This window comes from Rhinolophus sinicus, linkage group LG15, assembly GCF_036562045.2.
Source record: "Rhinolophus sinicus isolate RSC01 linkage group LG15, ASM3656204v1, whole genome shotgun sequence".
NCBI lineage: Eukaryota > Metazoa > Chordata > Mammalia > Chiroptera > Rhinolophidae > Rhinolophus > Rhinolophus sinicus.
Window position 1 is genome coordinate 49280109 of NC_133764.1, and position 19215 is coordinate 49299323.

Here is a 19215-nt window from a genome sequence, read left to right on the forward strand (position 1 = left end):
TTTTGTTTACAGAATTTTGATTGTTTGATAAGCCATAGGCTGGGGAAACAAAAAGCTCAAATTTTATGAGAAATAAAGACAATGTAGTTGCATGGGAGAAAATTTATTTTTTGGGGGGAGGCAATTATTACATTTGCACCCCCTCCTTTTAAAGAACCTAAAGGGGGATACCTTGTTCTAGATTATTCCCCTTTTTTGTTGCTTCTAGACATTAGCCAATCATCACGTGAGTATCAGAGGCTTGCACACACAGCTGTGGTTCTTAGCTCTGCAAGGAAAAAGGCCTGGGAACTTTGCTTTTTTTTTTTTTTTTATTGATTTTATTTCTCCAGGAGTTTTCTTACTAAGTGAATTGACCTTGCACAGTTAACTTGATGTAATCTTAAGAAAATATATGAAGTATGCTTTAGAAAAAATTACGCATGCTCTAACCAGCCATCTCATTTGGCAATCATTTCCCACAACATTAGTCCTTTTGGGATGGGGAGGTGGGATTCTTTTTACAAGTGAATGATTAAATCTACATGCAAGAGATCCAAACTCTTGCTGACCTCCCTCTGTGACAACAACTGGCATTGGGAGGCAGAGCACTGGAGCAGGCAGGGGATCTTTCTCCAAGACTTCAGTTGCCCCAGGATGTTTGGCCATCAGTCCTGGAGTGTCAGGCCAGAGGACGTGGGCAGTTCACACACATACACTCAGTAGCTCCTCCCGTAAGAACAGCATTTGTGGACTACTAGATAGGCTCAAACGCATCCCTTGGAGAAAGAAGGATTGTTTTGTTGTTGTTGTTCCCACTTGCAGTTAGAGTCCTTTGAAAACACAAGACATTGCAGCTGGAGCACCTTCCTCTCCAGGGTTCCACGTTTCTAGGCCTTCACCCAGCAGCCCTAGTATAATCTCTCCATCCTCAGAACATACGGAACACTCTTCACTCCTCAACTCAATAATGTGAGCATCTGGATAGTTTTTCAATCAGAAATCGTGAATTTAAAAGGAATAACTGCTCCGTTGCTCTGGGGCGCTGCTCAACAGTCCCAGCTGTATTCCTGAATTGATTCTGAAAAAGCAGGTGGTGTCCTGGGTCCATTCTCACCCCACCCCCACAGTTAAACCAGTGGAAATGGGCCTGTAAGGGACTGCGGAGACCTATACCAGGTTGTTTTTCCAACTGTCTTCTTCCAGCCAGCGCTCATAAACTTGCCCACCTCACAGCCAACAAATTTGGAGACAGGGATGGTTTCTTGTTTGTAGTAGCTGAGTTTCTGTCTTCATTCCTCCTCACACTGATTTTCCCTGGGGTTTTGGGACAATTCAGGGGCCCTAAAGCCTCAGATATAGAGCCCAGCAAGGAAAGGTGGTCTAGGTGTGTGTGTGTGTCTGTGTGTGTCAGTCATTTCCTTTCTTGTGAAGTATTAGCTTTCATGAGTCACCAGCTGGTCCCAAGTCTCCTCTCCCATCAGGCCAGGTGGTGTCCAGACCTGGCAGAGGCCTGGCTGGTGCAGAAGGAGGGGAGTAGGAGGAGGCATGGGAAGCAGTCAGAAGACCCTGAGAAGCAGTGTCCTTGGAGCTGTTCCCTGGATTCACTTGGGTCTGGTCTGGCCGCTGTATGATTCCACGAGACTTGTGGGAAGCAAAGGCCCTGGGGAAGGGGCTGCTAAGACAGAGCAATGCTGGACAGGACTTTCTGGGAAACTTCAAGGCTCCCAGCAAGGCTGGGCAGCTTTACATCCAAGAGTCACTGCAAGATGTGGAGACACTGCCCTGGGGTGGGTGGGAGAAGGTGAAAGTGGGGTTGGGGGTGGGAGTAGTTGGGTCGGGGGCTCAGTCCTTAGTCTCTTTTTCTCCATGGAGAATCTCACTCTGAACTTGGAGAGGCTGCAGAGTCCCCATCCTCAGGGTCCTGCCCCTGAGGGGAGATGGGCTGACCTCCCTTCACACGCTTCCACTTCATCCGTCGGTTCTGGAACCACACTTTGACCTGACGGAGGAAGCAAAGGAGCCTGGTTACTACAACCACCTCCGCAGTTGATGCTCAAGCCAACCACGGTGCAGCCCCAGGGACCCCAGCTCTAAACACTGCTTGTCCCTCACTCCTCCAAAAGTCCAGGAACTGAGACCAAAGGGAGGACACACCAATCTGCCCAGAGGCCTGTCTTGTGTCTCCAAAAAAGAAAGCCCTAGACAGACATGGGAACAGGTTCTACAAGTCACTGTGCACTGGCTCCACCCCCTTTCACATGCCCTGCCCCTCCTGTGCCAACACCCCCACCTCTAGCTTCTATTAACTAAGGGTCTGGGAACAAAGGATCACCAGCCTCATCTTTTAAGCACGTGTATAAAGCACCTTCCAGCTTGGTAGCTCTGGTCCACACATTGTTTCATCTGAGCTTCAGCATTACCTGCCAGGGTGGGGTTATGACCTGTTTTACAGATGGAGACTCAGAGAGGGTGGGAGGCACGTCCCAAGGGTCACAGGGCTGGGAAGTGATAGAGGCAGGATTTGAATCTAAGTCTTCTGATTCTAAATCCAGCACTCTGGCAGGGCGCTTAATCAACTGAAAGCTGCTATGAAATCATTATTACTATTATATTTTACTCCACATCAGAGCATGGTGTGGGTGGAATGCTCTGCGGGAAAGCCCAGAACAAAGGGCTAGGAAGTTCTTCTCAGAGTGTGCCCAGGAACCAGCCACATACCTGAATCACCTGGAGAATTGATTAGAAATGCAGATCCTAGGCCCAGTCATTATTACTGCAAAATCTCTCTCCAGAGCTCTGGAATCTGCATTTTAAACAAGCGCTTAGGTGATTCCAACGTACACTCAAGTTTGGGACTAATCAGATCACGGGAGTAATAATCTCACTCGCCAGCTGCATGTAAGAATCACCTGGGGGACATCTGAAAAACTCTGGTGCCCGAAATCCATCCCATGACCATGAAAATAATCGCATGGATGTTATTAAAACGTCCCCAGGTGATTCTCAGGTACAGCCACAGTTGAACCACTGGACTGGGCAGAGGGAGAAGAAAACAGGAGAAGTTTAGGGAGTCAGTGGTGGGAAGGGAGGGTGATGAGAGAACCAAGGAAAGGAGGGATGCCCAGAGGAAGAGGGGTCCCTTGGGGCCGCACCTGCCGCTCGGAGAGGTCCAGGTTCACGGCGATCTCATATCTCCGGAGCCTGGTCAGATAGTTATGGTGAGCAAACTCGGCCTCCAGCTCCCGCAGCTGCTCCTTGGTGAAGGCTGTCCTCTCCTTGCGGGCCTTGCTGCCACCCTCCGGTTTTCCTCGGTTCTCCTGGTTGTCTGGGGAGAAAGGGCCCCAAACAGGAAGTTGTGAGCCCCAGGGGCCTCTGTTCCCTTTCTTTTGTCCTCACACAGTAGGGCAGCCTTTCCTTATCTCTCTTATTTTTAAAGGATGCTGAGAAAGGATCCAAGTTGTCCCTTCATCTTTCCTTCTAGTGTCTTAACCCCCTTAAAATTAGGAAGTTTTTTGATTCCCAACCGCAGGTGCCACCCCTCCCCCCCAACTGTTTGTTATTCCCAAGACACAAGAAGCTGCCTTTGGCTGTTTAATGATCTCTACCACTCAGCCCACCCACCCAGTTTGACATTAGAAGTTGGCTTTAAACTTTTGGGTAAGATGCTCTAAAACAGAGGTTCTCTATCCTCGGTGACATCACCATTACCTGAGAACTGTTAGAAATGCAAGTCCTGGGGCCTCACCCCAGACCCACTGAATCAAAGACTCTGGGAGTGGGGCCCAGTGATCTGTTTTAACAAGCCTTCCAGGTGATTTTGACTGCATGGCCCAGTTTACAAACCACTGCTCTAAGACCTTGCTAAAAGGGTGCTCCGGTGGCAGCAGCAGCAGGGAGCTGGTCAGACTTGCAGGATCTCAGTGGCCCTCCCCACTGAATCAGAATCTGCATTTTAGCAAGATCGCCAGGGGAGCTCTGTGCACATGTAAATTGAGAAGTGCTGCTTTAAGCTTCTTCCTCGCTGACATGCGGAGGGGTCTGGAAAGTTCATCTATGAAGGAGGCTCTGAATTAGACACAGCAGGGACTTAATCCTCACAATAACCCAACTAGATGAGTTCTAGTAGTAGCCCTATTTTATAGACCAGAAAACTAAGCACAGAGAAATTAAGTAAGCGGTCCAAGTTCATCCAGTGTCATCAGCCAGTGAGTGACGGAGGCAGGAATCAAACCCAGGCAATTTGACTCACGTACTGTTCAAATGAAATATAGGAAGGGTTTACAAACTGTAAAGAGTTTACAAACTGTCGAAGGGTTTACAAACTGTAAAGTGCTGTACAAACAATGGACTGTATCGCTATCTCCTGAGCAGGGTAAGAGGCGGCTCTCCCTTCACGTTAGTGGTGGTGGTGGGTGGAGTGGGCACAGGAAGGAGACCCATACACTTGCACAGTTAACTAACAATGGGTGCCCGTGTCCAGTGCAGGGTTTACAGGAACCACCCTTCCTGCAGGCTTTAAGAGTTAGAGAAGTCTTTCACTTCCTTGTCCTGGTTTTACAGACATGGGGGTGGTGGCTCAGAGTCAGGTGCTTTACTGAAATCTGCACCCCTATCCCCACCTGGATGTGTGTGTTGTGGGGGAGATTATCTGTTCTCAGACGCGGAGTCTAAACTGACCCGCGTGGTGGGTGAGGCAGGCAGGCTGCCCACACTCCCGGCCAAACAGCCACATCGCAGGGCTGGGTGGGGACGTAGGGACCCCGCGTCAGCCCCGCGTGCCAGTTCCCTTCTCAGTCCTTCTCCTGTTTTCCCTTCAGTACCGGTGTATTTCAGGTTTCTCGTCCTCCGCCCCCGTGTCACGCCGGCCTGAGCACCGGATAAGGGCCGGGGTGGCGGCTCCTGGCGCGGGTAGGCGCCGCGTATAGCGATTTGGGCGCCGCCGCCTCCGCCCCGAGCCCCAGAGAGAAGATGAGTGGGCACCGCTGAAGTCCCGGGAACCCGAGAAGGCGGAGGAGGGGACGCCCCCGGGGGCTCCCCGATGTCTTGATGCCAGAGTACTGGGGGTCGCGGCGCCGGGTCCGGATGGGCCGCCTGCGGGACGCGCCTGGGAGCAGGAGGGCGCGCGTTCTCGGGCCCGGGCTGCCTGCCCGGCGGCCTCTGGCTCCCGGCCGGAGAAGGCCGGCTCAGATCCCTCCGGAAGCGGGAGCGTGGGCCGGAGGGGAAGGACGTGCAGCCCCGGTCGGGGTCCCCCAGGAGCCCTCGGCCTTGGCCGCCGCGCGCCGGGGAGGGCGGTCGGTCACGCGGCGGAGGGACGGCCTTCGGAGCACATCCCGGCCTACCGGCCCACAGTGAGGCCGGGAAACCCGCTCATTTCCGGCCCCCACCTGTCCCAGGGCTCAGTGTTTTCCAGCCCTTCCCTTTAACAACGGAAGGGGTGTAAAACCCTGGATCTGCTTGCTGGAGCTTTTGAGGAAGTCACTTAACCTCTCTGGGCTTCAGTCACCTCATCAAGAAACTGGGGAAAATAAAGTACCTACCTCCTAGGGGTTACTGGGAAGATTGGACGAGCTAATGTGTGGAAAATGCTTTTAAAACTTGAGAGCGCTAAAAGAAAGTATTCTTGCCAATTCTTCAACTCTACAAGATACCATCTGAGGGGCTGGGATAATAATAGGTTACTGGCGTTTTGAAGGCTCCGCTGTGTTTAGATGCAGCCGCTGCTTTAATCCTCTCCATGTAACACTTAGGAGAAGGTCCTGTTATTATCCCCTTCAGCATTGCCATGTGGATGTGTGATAATTTGATTAATAGCTCTCCCCACCTCACCCCCCCCAGAAATGTAACTGCTTTTCCTCACTTGCTACTGTACCTGGCACATAGGAGGTACTTGCTAACTATTTGCTAGATCCTTCTCAGTTAGAGAGGAGGAAGCAGCCTCAGAGGGCTCAGGACCTTGCCCAGCGTTCTGGGCAGCTTTTAGGTGGCAGAACTGAGATTGGATCCCAGACCCACCTGACTGGCGCTGAGGTCATCAACCCTGGTGTCAGGTTCTCCATCTTGTGTCTGTCTGGCTGGGGGCTAGAGCTGGACCATGGCAGCTCTGCTTGTCTCCACCTCCAGGGTTCCTGGGGAGGCCTGTCCTCGGTTGATCCCCGTACCTACACTCCCCTTTTCCCCAGGCCTGCTTAGGTGTGCACAGGTGCCCTATAGAATCCCTGAAAATAACACCTCTGCCCACACAGTCCTGTACATAATTCTCCTGAGAGAGATGAGGAGAGGTAGGGAGAGGACCCCCTTGAGTCGTTCTTAGACTTGTTATGTGGGCAGCTGACCACTGTCAACCAAGCCAAGTCACTCCCTACCCACTCTCTTCTCCTGTCTCTATCATCCTGATTTAGGCACTGGGGCCTCAGATGGAAAAGAAGAGGAAATGAGACAACTGAATGTGTAAACCTTGGGCAACCCCCACTAGAGGGGGTAGGATACTGGCTTTGGGAGGATATTTGTCCCTCATTAGCTTCCCAGAGGGGGAACAACTTTCATTACTGATAGAAATGACAAAAGGGCCAGAAGTACCAAAGCTAGCTATGAAAACGGAAGTGGAAGTTACGGTTCTCTTTGTTCTGCAGCATTTTCATCAAGATAGAAAAAGACAGACTGAGCACTTCCACGCTATTGCTGGCAAGGGAGTATGTCGCCGGCTCACACACACACTATCCCCAGGATGGCTTGATCCCAAGAGTACCCCTTTGTTGGGGAGCTTCCCTCCCTCTCTGGGACTCAGTTTCTCCATGTGTAGAATTATGGCGTTGGGCTGAGTCTTCTTTTCCCTGGGGAGCTGGTGTCAGAGTCCTTTCCCAACACGCAGCCCTGATACCCTCTTCTCTTTGCCCTACTCCCTCTCCTGTTGAGAAACCCTGGGCTTGAACCTGCAACCCCTTCTAGTTTCAAATATTCTTGTCTTAGCCCCTAGTTCCCCCCTTCAGTCAAATCTAGGGTCTTGCTGTGTGCTCCGTCCCAAGACATCTCCCCCCATCCCCAGCCTTCCTAAAATCCTCAGCTCAAAGATGAGGACTATGCCAGGGAATTTCTCCCTCTGACATGCAAAGCTCCTCATTCCAAGCTGAGTGCAGGGAAATTGTGTTTGCAGAGGTGTTTGAGGACCCCTTGGAGAGCCTGGGTCTTACCTGCCTCCAAGAAAAAGCCCTCTGACCTTGGGCAAGTCTCTTAAATTCTCTGAGCTTCACTTTCATCATTTGCAAAACAAGAATAGCTACATCCTCTGTGATCAGAAGGCTGCTGAGAAGGTGAAATGAGATGGGTGGGGTGTGTCTAACACCTGGCACATTGCACGGCACACCACAGAGACTCCGAAAAAAACCATCAGAAGAGGTTATACTGGAGATGGAGAGATGATTCACGGAGGTGAGAAACAATGCTCCTCAAGGTATCACGTCTCCAGAGCTGTGTGAAAGGGATGCCTTTTCAATGTTTGGTCTTTTAACTATTTCCCCTTCACTACTTTTCTACATCTCTGCTTGGAGCTGTGTCTCTGGCCACTATGGATACTATTGTGTCAGCCTTCCAGGGGGCCATGATTTCAGACACAGAAAGTAGCATTGATAAGAATCACTCATCAGTCCTCCTGCTCCGGCTTCTCTCACAGGGGCAGCGGGTGCCTCTTCTAGGACTGCAGAGGGAGGAGGCTGGTGCTCAGCTGGCCGACTCCATGGTTAGGGAGGAGCTGCCTGCCCTGCTCCAATCCCTGCACAACCCTCTGGGGGAGCAGGGCCATGATGGAACAGTAGGCAGAACCCAGAGAAATGCAAACAGGATGTGTGTGTGATTGCGGTTTCCACCATGAGCTTTTACACCACCCAAAGTAAATTATTTCATAAATAGCTGTCACTTTTGGCAGGCCTTCCTAAAGTCAGCAGACAGCTTTATCGGAGCTACAAGGAAGTTCAGACAGACTCTGGGGAACATGCCTTTTTGGAGTCCTACATCTCTACCCCCCCAACTCTCACAGTCATTTTACATAAATTTCTATGCAAGACCAGATAGAAAGCCATAGGCCATGTATTTAAATGGCACTTTGCAGTTGATAATGAATTTCTTTTGGGCTTTCATATATACTACAGAATCATAGAAGACTAGAGCTGGAAGGGAACTTAGTGATGACCTAATGTCACTTTTTCATTGTACTGGTGAGCCTAGAGTAGGTAAGAGACTTGCCTAAAGACACACAGCAAGTTAGTGGCAGGATTGAACCTAGAACCCAGATTTCCTTGATAGGAAACTATTTCCACATATTATCCTGCTTCCCATTGTATCCTCTTAGTTATTCTGTGAGGTAGGTAAGGTACACATTAGCCATTAAACAGACGAGGATATTAAGACCCAGAAACTGAATGGCTTGCCAGAAGTCCTGTGGGCCCCACGCAGGGTTGTAGCCACTCTGTCACACTGCCCCAGGGGGACGATCAGCATGGAGGCTGTGCTCCAGGGACAGCCTCTGTGTCTGGGTCCATGTCTGTCTCCTTGGGAATCCCCAGGGAAGGAAGAGGGAGAGGATATTTAGGGCATGATGTCAGTAGGTGAGACCCTGACAAACCTGAAAATGGTGTCTGGCTTCCTTCACAGCACACACCTTTGATGTCCTTGTTAGTTCTGACACTTTCAACTTCAGAAGGAGGAGTCAAACCCATCAAAGCAGACAAGACCTGGGTGGAGCCAGCCCAAGACCAGTTGATTGTTGGCTTCCAGGACCTCTCTGGCTTCCTGGGACTGGCCTGCCCTTCTCACTGGGTCCTGCCCACCTCAGTGTCCAGGCCTTCTCCTTCTCCCGTAGGTGCCAGAAGAGATATGGGTTGGGCTCCCAGCCTCTTTGAGGAGCCCAGCAGTGGGGCTGGGGAATTCAGGGTATGTTTTTTGAGAGAGAAGCAGATTCTTCTGGAATGAGAATGTCTGGTGCTGCAGTAGTCTTCGCTGAGAGTCCCAGGTGGGGTAGGGCTGTGAGGGTGGAGGGCAGTGAAGGAGAGTGAAATGGATGGGGCGATGAGATGGGGTGTGGGGCCTGTGGAAGGGGGGAACCGAGAAGTGAGGGGGCAGGGAGGCAGTGGAAATGAGAGGTGGGGGCAGCACCAAGCCTCCAAGATGAGTTGGGGGAGGTCTGGGCAGCGCTGGGCTTTGTTTGTGTTTATAAGTTCCAGATGTCGCCTTTAGCTGCCACCAAAGGAAGTGTGGGCTTCAGGCCCCAGGCCCCACTGCTTACACTATTCCTCCACCACTGCACTCAAGGAAAACAGGGAAAAACATGAAATATAAAAGACTGGGGTGGGGGGTGGGGGAGAAATGCTGGCTAGAGGCCAGGGAAACTTGACTCAATGAGCAGAGAGGGCCTTGGGGAAAAAGTCTGGCTCCAGGGGCGTGCAGGGGTCCTGCCCCTCAGAGAGAAAGGGCTGCTCTGCCTCTGGGATCATCCCCACCTCCTTGGGCCCAGGTGCCCTAACTTATTCAAGCCTGAGAAATAAGTGCGTGGGATGGGACTCCTGAGCATCCAGCACAGCAGGACGGTAGGCAGCTGAGGTGGTCCCTCAACTGACCTCATGATCCGTGTGCTCTTTGGACCCTTACATCTTAGAAGCTGGTCAGAATCCTGCTGCCCTAGTGGAAACAGACTTTCACCAGAACTTCCAGAATGTATCTGGGTGGGGCCTGAGCAGGCCCAGGCACAGGATTTATGCTGATGCCTCTGAGTTCAGACAATGGCCAAGACCCGGATTCCTGCACTGGGCTCCCGATCTCTACCTGTCAGAGGAGGAGGGGAAGGAGCTCTATCTAACCAGGAGGCAGGGGGTGCCCAGAGGGATGGAGTGTAGACTTTCTGTCTCTCCTCCCTAGCTGTGAGATAGCATTAGCCTCATTTTTCAGAGGAGACCAGGACTCAGTGAAGTGTAGGACTTGACTGAGTTCACACCACCAGGAAATTGTGGGTCCAAGACTTGAACTAGGTCTCCCTTGTTAGTGCACTTAGCATTACTCCCCTCACCCCTCACCCCATTGCTAGGCTGTGGCCAGCAAGTGGATGGGGGTGGATATGAGATCACCCAGCCTGGTACTCAGCATCACTCTAGTGACCCAAGTGACACTCCCTGAAGTTGTCTATTTATTTTGTTATCACCTTCTTTCTTCCTCTGTCAAACAGCCCACTTCTTTAGAGACTCACGCCTAAAACTGCCTCCACTTTTTTCAGCTCTCTTTGTGGGTATAAGAATGCAGAGCCTGCTTATTGACAAAATAACACTCTATCTGGGTAAAAAAACCCTAGTGCCTAACCGGATGCCAGGCTAGGAAAGCTCTGAGGTTGTGCCCACCTCTGAGATGTTGCTTTCACTAATGGGGTTTTTAACTGGAACATTTGTGACACTGCTAGAACCTTCTCCCTGCCCCTATATCCCCTGTTTATGGGCTGAATTGTATCCCTCCTGCCTAATTTATATGTTGAAATCCCAGCCCCAGTACCTCAGAATGTGACTGTGTTTGGAGACAGGGCCTTTCAAGAGGTTATTAAGTTAAAATGAGGCCACTAGAGTGGGCCCTAATCTAGTGTGACTGGTGTCTTTATAAGAAGAGTCGTAGATTAGGACATATAGACAGACACCAGGGATGTTCACACACGAGGAAAGACCATGTGAGGATACAGCAAGGAGGTGGCCATTTGCAAGCCACAGTGAGAAGCCTCAGGAAGAACCAAACCTGCAACATCTTGGTCTTTAACTTCTAGCTTCTAGAACTGTGAGGAAATAAATGTCTATCATTTAAGCCACACAGTCTATAGTATTTTGTTATGACGGCTTGAGCGGACTAAGACACCTGCTAATGTCCCATAGCTAAGTGCTCACCACTGAGGAGAGGGAGCAAAGCCATGAGGGGTGGTTGGCAAGGCTGATTCTAGCCCCTAGGGGACCTCTCTGTAAATTAGAACAAGGTGCCCTTTCCTCTACACTAGGAAAAACAGCCACCTATACATGTGACAGATGGGCCCTCTAGCTGCCCAGTCATGGCAGCCCCCTAACTTCTCTGCCAAGGTGGATCCACTTCATCGCTCAGCCACAGCAGCTCCACTTATTTCCTATAGTGGCCCTGGTACTTGGGAGCTGGCCCCAGTACCCAGTGGGGGATTCTTGTAGAGTCAGCCCAGCTTGCATGTGGCTGTTTATGTATCTTTCTGACCCCAGCACTCTCTCTCTCTCTCTCTTTTTCTCTCTCTCTCTCTCTCTGACTCTGGGCTGGTTTTATGATTGAAGTCTGGCTCTCTGCACATTTTTTTATGAGTGAGATTGTAAAAGTTCTGATGCATTTTACAGAAGTATATCACACATGGTGGAAACCCTCATGCCAGGCAGTGGAGCCACGCTCAGAGAGAAGGTGACAAAATGAATGAATGAATGAATGCCAGGCTGCAATAGAGATTATTGACCAGACATTGAAGGAGCTCCATGTGAAAATGTTTCAGTAGGTGTTAGGGAAACTGCACAGGTGAATTTTGGCCCTCCAGACACTTCAATTTTGGGGAGAAGGGCAGCTATATGCATCTATAACTCTGGATACAAGGCCAACTGTGGTTTGATGCTAAAATGGAGGAGGTGTGAACAAGGCTTGTTCTGTGAGAGTGAGGGAGGAGGATGTCAAGAAAGGATTCTAGGACACTCAAAAAACTAGAAATAGAAGGAAATTATCTCAACATAATAAAAGCCATAAAATCTTATAGCTGCCATTATATTCAATGGTGAAAAACTGAAAGCTTTTCTTCTAAGATCAGGAACAAGACAAGGATGCCCAGTGTTGCTACATCTATTCAACATAATACTGGAAGTCCTAGCCAGAGCAATCAGACAAGAAAACGAAAGACAAGACATCTGAATTGGAAAGGAAGAAGTAAAATGATCTCTGTTTGCAGATGACATGATCTTGTATGTGGAACCCTAAAGATTCCACAAAAAATCTCTTAGAACTAATAAATGAATTCAGCAAAGTTGTAGGATATAAAATCAATATGCAAAAATGAGCTGCTTTTCTATACACTAGCAATGAACAATCTGAAAAAGAAATGAAGAAAACAATTAATGTTTACAATAGCATCAAAAAGAATAAAATACTTAGGAATAAAATTAACTAAGGCAGTGAAATACTTACACACTTAAAACCACAAATCATTGCTGAAAGAAATTAAAGAAGAAAATAAATGGAAAGACATCCTATGTTTATAGATTAGAAGACTTAATATTATTCAAATGTCCGTATTACCCAAAGTGATCTACAGATTCAGTGCAATCCCTATCAAATCACAATAGCATTTTTTGCAAAAATAGAAAAAAAAACTAAAATTCATACAGAATCTCAAAAGACCTTGAATAGACAGAACAATTTTGAGAAAGAAAAGATGGAGTCTTCATAATTCCTGATTTCAAAACATATTACAAAGCTACTGTAATCAAAACAGTATGATACTGTCATAAAGACAGACATATAGACCAATGGAACAGAATAGATGCCTAAAAGTAAATTCTCACCTACATGGTCAAATGATGTTCAATAGAGGTGCCAAGGATACTTGATGGGGAAAGAACAGTCTTCAACAAATCGTGTTGGGAAAACTATCTACATGCAACAGAAAGAAGTTGGACCCTTACCTTACACTATATTTAAAAATTAACTAAAAATGAATTAAAGACCTGAACATAGACCTAAAAGTATAAAACTCCTAAAAGAAAACATGGGAGGAAACTTCATGATATTGGGTTTGGCAATGATTCCTTGGATATGACACCAAAAGCACAAGCAACAAAAGCAAAAACAGACACATGGGACTACATCAAACTTAAAACCTTCTGTGAAGCAAAGGGGATAATCAATAGAATGAAAATATAACCTACAGAATGGGAGAAAATATTTGCAAATCACGTATCTGTTAAGGGGTTAATATCTAGATTATATAAATAAATACAACAAGTCAACAACAAAAATCAAACAATCCAATGAAAAAATGGGCAAAGGACTTGAATGAACATTTCTCCAAAGAAGACATACAAATGGCCAAAAAGCATATGAAAAGATGCTCAACATCATCAATAATTGGGGAAATACAAATCAAAACCACAATAAGATATCCTTTCACTTCCATTAAGAGGGCCACCAACAAAAACAAACAAACCCAGAAAATAACAAGCGTTGGTGAAGATGTGGAGAAACTGAAACCTTTATGCACTCTTGGTGGAATTGTAAAATGGTATAGTGGCTATGGAAAAGAGTATAGTGGTTCCCCAAAACATTAAAAATAGAATTATCATATGATCCAGAAATCCCACTTCTGGGTAAATATCCAAAATAATTCAAAAGCAGGATCTAGAAGAAATATTTGTACACCCATGTTCATTGCAGAATTATTCATAATAGCCAAGAGGTGGAAGCAACCCAAGTGTCTGTCCATCAATGGATGAATGGATAAAGAATATGTGGTACATACATACAATGGAATATTATTCAGCCTTAAAAAAGAAGGGAATCCTGTTATATGCTACAACAGGAATGAACCTCAAGGACATTATGCTATGTAAAATAAGCCAGTCACAAAAAGACAAACACTGCATGATTCCACTTATATGTGGTAACTAAAGTAGTCAACCTCTTAGAAACAAAAAGTAGAATGCTGGTTCCCAGGCCTGGGATGGGGGAGAAGGAAGTTTTTCAATGGGTATAGAGTTTCAGTTTTACAAGATGAAAAAGTTCTAGAGATCTGTTACACAACAATGTGCATATAGTTAACACCACTGTACCAGGCACTTAAAAATGGGTATGATGGTAAATTTGGTTCTGTGTTTTTGACCATTAAAAACAAAAAGTAGATTTCAAATACAAGATGTCCCATGGTAAGAAGTCTCAGGAGAACTATGAAGTTATAAACTATATTTAGAAAATCAGCACAGGTTCTAGTGGATACCATGATTTGAAATGTCTTAACTATAGCTTTCCCTGCAATGATGCTATGTACCAGCGGAGTCATAAACTTAAAAGAAAGAAAGCATTCTTGAAGGGGGTGGTTTGCAAGCTGGATGTTGAAATATGTAGGACTTCAGTTGGCAGAAGAGTGGGGGAGAAAAAGCAAGGTGTGTTTGCAAGGCAAGTAAACTGGTATGGCTTGTGGCAAGGTGAGCAGAGGTGGGAGGGTTGGCCTGTAGAGGGAGAGCAGGTGGCAAAAGCGCAAAAGGGGCCAATTTGTGGAAGGTTTTAAACCTCAAGAGAAATGAGAGTTCACGTGGTTGGGTAGGGGCAGGTGGAGATCAGGTCTTGCAGGGGAGGGAAATCAGGAAGGGAGAGCCCTGGGGAGGCACACGTGTTGGAGCTGAGGGAGGATGGGACAAAGCGAGTCTGATGAAGGCAGAATGAGTATGTGAGAGCCCAGCCAGCAGTGCTGAGCCCTCGCACCACAGCTCTCCCCCGTGGGCGATCAGATTCACCTGCAGCCAGGCTGATCACGCGCGACCTTCCCTTGAACCCTGTCAGGAAATCACTGCGAAATCCCTCATCCCCATAAATTAAAGACAACCACGGTAGCAACGACAGATTGGGGGCAAACAACAGTGGCCTCACAGCTGTCCCTGCCAGCAGGAGTCTTTAACACCCACTGGCCCGGGTCTGGGAGTGATTGGGGTGAGATAACATCACACTGGTCTCCTCAATCAGTTTTGTGCTGCGAACCAACAGAAGGTCTCAGGGTGGGGGGCCAGGGATCCCCACTTTCCTGATCATTTACTTGAGCACGTCAGCTCTACTTCCAGTAGGAGTGAAGGGGGAGCAGTTGGGGCTGGCAGAGGAAGGAGAGGGGAAAGCATAGAACGTTCCTCTTGAAACACACTTTAGTAAATTTCTGTTACTGATGCCTCCTTGGCCAGCCAGTATGGGACACATTCAACCCCCAACCTCCCCAGCACAACTCACCTCCAACCTCCCCAGCAGATCTCTGAGCTCCAAGCTCCTAATCGATGACTATTGGATTTTAGGACCAACAATGATTGCAAGAAGTTCCCATGTCTTATATTCCAGACTCAGGAATTTCTGAGACAATGTATTTGAAAGATTCAATTCCATTGACCCCACAAATATAGGGAGATTTGTTAGACGCTATGTTCCAAAGGCTGGTTCTGTAAATAGGGGCCTAATGCCATTCATAGCAGCTATTGATTGAACTCACGGGCCAGGCACAATGTTACTCTTGTGGGTCACTGCATTTACCCTTCACAGAGATTCTGTAGAGAAGGTGCTATGGCTGTAGTTTCATTTTACAGCTGGGGAAACTGAGGCTCCAAGCAGTTTAGAATTTTCCCAAAGTCATGCAGTGCTGACACTGCAACCTGTCTACTTGACGGTGAAGCACTAAGAAAAACACATTTCTGATTAATACTAGTTACCCTTCCAGAGATGGCTTAGCAGGGGCCAGGGGGAGGCGTTGAGCGCAAGGGGCACCTAAAACCTCAGTAATCAAGAGAAATCATATGTTAGTGCAATGTTTTTAAGAATCAAAATTAATGCAAAAAAATCCATGATGAATAAAATATTAAAATTTCAAATAAGACAGTATCCAACCAGTGACTCAGGATTGGTGGGATGGGGAGGGGGTCCTTTGTGGGTTTGTCTCTTGTGAGTAGATTCCTGGAGTGGGTTGTGAGCCTTGCCCATCACGTTCCCCTTTCTTTAGGCTCTTAAAAGTTGATCTTTTCTCCTTCCGCCCCTTCCAGTTAAATTCCAGAGGAAGACTCAGGCAACCAACAGGGAGATAAAGATTTCCGTGCTGAACAGAGGGTGGGTCTGGAACCCCAGAGAACGAAGGAAAGTCACCCTACCTTGTATGACTGCTACTGCTCCTAAGGGGACCTTGAGAGGGATCCCAGGGGTGGGAACCTCTCCCAGCCTGAGGCTTACCCTGTGAAGAGTGCAGGGCATTCAGGAGAGGGTGCCCATGTGCTTTTGGGGATGGTCAGCTGCTTGGCACGAGAGCTTACTCCCTAATACAGTTCCATGGGCCACCGGCCAAAAGGAAAGACACTCGTTTGGATCTTGCTGAAACACGGAATGATTTTGCCTAAGCCCAGCCCTTGGCTTTGCCCACGCCTTCCCAGTGCCTTGGCTCCCAGTTCCCAGGAAAGTGGCTAGATGCAGCCAAGGGAGGTGTGGGCAGAGATGGAGCTACGGTGGCCGGCCCACAGAGGGGAGAGCTCTTCAACCAGGCACAGGACCAAGTTGCTGAGAGCTCCTTGGAGAGGAGAAGCAGAAAGTGCCCCATCGTTGGCAGATCTCCAACCAGGGCTGGGAGTAATTCAGAATTTAACCGGTTGACAATTTAAAAGTCCCTTCTATTGAACAAACAGGAGGGTTGTGGTCATTCCCATCTATTATGAGTGCGTTGAGGGGATTCTTCATGCATGGAGACCAAATACGTCAAAATGACGATTGTGCTTGAAATCTACTGAAGGGTGTGGGATTTGGGATCTGAAGTTCCGGGTTTAAGCTCACTTTGAGGGTGACAAACTGTCCTGGTTTGTCCGGAGCTGAGAGTTTTCTGGCACACTGGACTTTCAATGCTAAAATCAGAGGAGTCCTGGGCAAACTGAGATGAGTGGGTCACTCTCTTTAGATTCCATCCTAGCAGTGATCCCCTCAAATTTTCCGAATCTCCTTTTCCACACATGTAAGAACCAAGATACTGGTAAGACTTGCTGTACTTGCCTCGCAAACTGCTGGGACTCAAAAAGAACTAATGAGTGTTGCCCCCCGTACCTTGAACCTCTCTGATTATAGCACATCCACTGCCAGACAGGCATCTGCAGACCTCTCTGCCTTCTCAGTTTGAACTCTTTGGGTGGGGGAGGGTCGAGACCACCTTATTCATCTCTGTATCCCCAGGGCTTTGGCCAGTGATTGACAAAGAGAAGATACTTGGGAAATTTGTGCTACATTGAAGGGGTTTTGCAAAGCACCTTCTCATTGGTTGGTTGGCACTCTCATTTTCTGCCTGTGCTGGTTAGCCCCATGAGAAGGTCCTCTGTCGGTTCAGACAGACAGATGTTGCCCCAAGGGCAGCTGTCAGGAGGACAGAGCAGGCAATGGGGGCAGGAGGCATGGACACTGCCTTATTTTGGGCAAGGCGGGGCCAAAGAACGATAGGAAAGGTGAATAGGCAGCGAGAGAAGCCGGGGATGCCCCCATGGGGAGATGAGGAAATAACAGGTTCCCACCACACAGGAAGGAGATGGACTTTAGCTGGGATCTCAACAAGTGGGCCAACCAACTCCATCCTTTGGCCTCTGGGGCTCCAACACCGAGCTGGGTTTTACCTGCATTCTGAGGTCCAGTGCTTGCCCTCAGCTGCCTGCCCCCCTGACTCTCCCCAAGGCCAGTGACTGCTCAGGAGGGCCTTTTCTGGGGGTCAACCAGTACTTAGCATGCTGAGCTGCCCCCTTGGCCTGGGCACAGCCCAACTGGGCAGGGTGATACCTTGTGGGCAGTCTGCCCCAAATCTCATACTCCATTCCCCTCACTCCTTGCCTCTCTCATCCCAGCCCTAGGCCTGCTTCTCTGCCTCCAGGCTCCTGGAGACATAGGGTCCTGGCTCTGCTTGACTGCCCAGGGTGCTAGCCTCAGTCCTACCCCTCCAAGCCTCTGACTGCCCTGTTGTGCAAACCCTGGGGTTCTGCAGATCATTTGGATCCAGCTGGAGCACGGTGGGGAGAAGCATGACCCAGAGGCTGCTGGGGTTCAGGAAAGCCCTTCTCCAGCCCTTGCCAGCTTGTACTGAGGCTCCATCTCACATATCCTCCAAATCTCTGTGGATCCTGTTTCATTCTTTTGCTGGCACATCCTTCCTAGGGCCCAGGAGTGCTGGGTACACAGACACAGCCCCCATCACCAGAGGATCCTAGAACTCTGAAGTAGAAGAAATCCCAAAGGTAATTCTTGCCTTTAGATAATACTGTTCACAATTCATGGTTCAGGGCAATTGAGTTCAGAGAGGGCAAGCCACCTCTCCAAAATTGCACAGTAAAAAAATGGTCAGCTGCTCTTCAGCCACCTACCTGAATTCTCCTTTTTCCGTCTAGTTGACTTCTTGTCTGTCTCGTTGGCAGTGCTTCCAAGGACCTCGTAGTCCTCACCTGGGCCTCCCGTGGCGTCCATCAGGCTTGGGCTGCTGGCCCCCATCTCTCTAGAGCCCCCAGCTGGGCCTGGGTTGAGCCTGCCCCGGGTCTCCGAGACAGGGAAATGCCAGTCAGGGGGCTGTGGGAAGGCAGGGTGCTGCTCAGTGAAGACGCGCTCCTCCTGGGGAAGGCTGTGTGGGGTGGCCGCCAAGCAGGAGGCCGAGAAGTCGGGGTATGCTGCTGTCGCTGTCGCCGGGAAGTCTGGTTTCTGGTGGAAGGAGAATGGGGTTGGCGGGTAGTGGGGTAGCCCTGAGGCCCCACTGCCTTCGGAGTGGGGATTTCGAAGGCAGCCCCAGACAGGGGCTGGGGGGTGGGGGCTCCTCATGCAGCTGCTGGCCACAGGATCCATCTGCCGTCTGCTGCACGCCTCAGTCTTTCAAAGGTTTGATTCTTACACTGTTTATATTCAAATTTTTAAAAATGCAAAAAAAAAAAAAATCAAATAGGAGGGAAAAATGTTCAATAGAAAATTCACCCCAGGAACCGAGACAAAAACCAAAACTAAAGTCGCTTTTTAAAGTCCGCGCACATGTGTCCAGCTACACATATATGTATACACACACCTCTGTCGGACTTCACTCCTGGCTTCCTGCTCCCCGACACACCAGCCTGCCTATTGGGGTCCCCTGTACATGTATTTGTTGCCGATGACACTAAACATTTTCACTGTCCCAGCCCAGAAGCACCAGCTGATGGAGTGCTCGTCCTGGAGCCCACAGCAAATGCCTGCGGAGGGCTGGACCAGGGCTGCTGAGACACACTTTTAAATGCTGCGGTGGGGAGAGAGTGACAAATTTCTGAAGTGAAATGTGAGAGAGGAGAGGGAGGGGTTAACCCGCACCCACACGATCCCCTCCAACCAAAACCCGAGCAGGCAACTATTAATCATCGGAAACCTTATATGCACATCTAATGGGATTTGCAGATGGAGACTTTTAAAGAAACATTGTCTGTATTTTTTTTTGAAGGAGAGAGAGCAGCA

The 19215-nt window shown here is 48.9% G+C and overlaps 1 protein-coding gene and 1 long non-coding RNA gene across 5 annotated transcripts in view; one reads left to right on the forward strand and one right to left on the reverse strand.

The window, feature by feature from the left end:
- The window catches only part of LOC109458518 (uncharacterized), an 88118-nt gene that overhangs the window by 60087 nt on the left and 8816 nt on the right, over window positions 1–19215 (forward strand). The gene's annotated exons all lie outside the window — the stretch shown is intronic.
- On the reverse strand, window positions 300–19007 carry MEOX1 (mesenchyme homeobox 1). Of its 3 annotated transcripts, none has more exons than XM_074319837.1 (4): window positions 18797–19007; window positions 18114–18441; window positions 3135–3307; window positions 300–1981 (listed from the first exon to the last, which is right to left on the reverse strand). In XM_074319837.1, the coding sequence occupies exons 2-4, from the start codon at window positions 18235–18237 to the stop codon at window positions 1859–1861; spliced, it is 420 nt and encodes a 139-aa protein (XP_074175938.1). In that variant the 5' UTR covers window positions 18238–18441; window positions 18797–19007; the 3' UTR covers window positions 300–1858. The 3 variants fall into 3 exon arrangements, 2 of the variants coding, with proteins under 2 accessions (XP_074175938.1, XP_019607825.1); XR_002139240.2 differs by adding an exon at window positions 2701–2785 and having other exon boundaries at window positions 1852–1981; window positions 18114–19007; XM_019752266.2 differs by having other exon boundaries at window positions 18114–19007.

Coding starts and splice junctions, on each gene's coding strand:
- MEOX1 (XM_019752266.2), bottom strand. CDS start 18,582: ATGGATCCTGTGGCCAGCAGCTGCATGAGGAGCCCCCACCCCCCAGCC. Junction 3,308..18,113: donor ACGGAAAAAGGAGAATTCAG/GTAGGTGGCTGA, acceptor CTTTCTCCCCAG/ACAACCAGGAGAACCGAGGA. Junction 1,982..3,134: donor TGGACCTCTCCGAGCGGCAG/GTGCGGCCCCAA, acceptor TTCCTCCGTCAG/GTCAAAGTGTGGTTCCAGAA.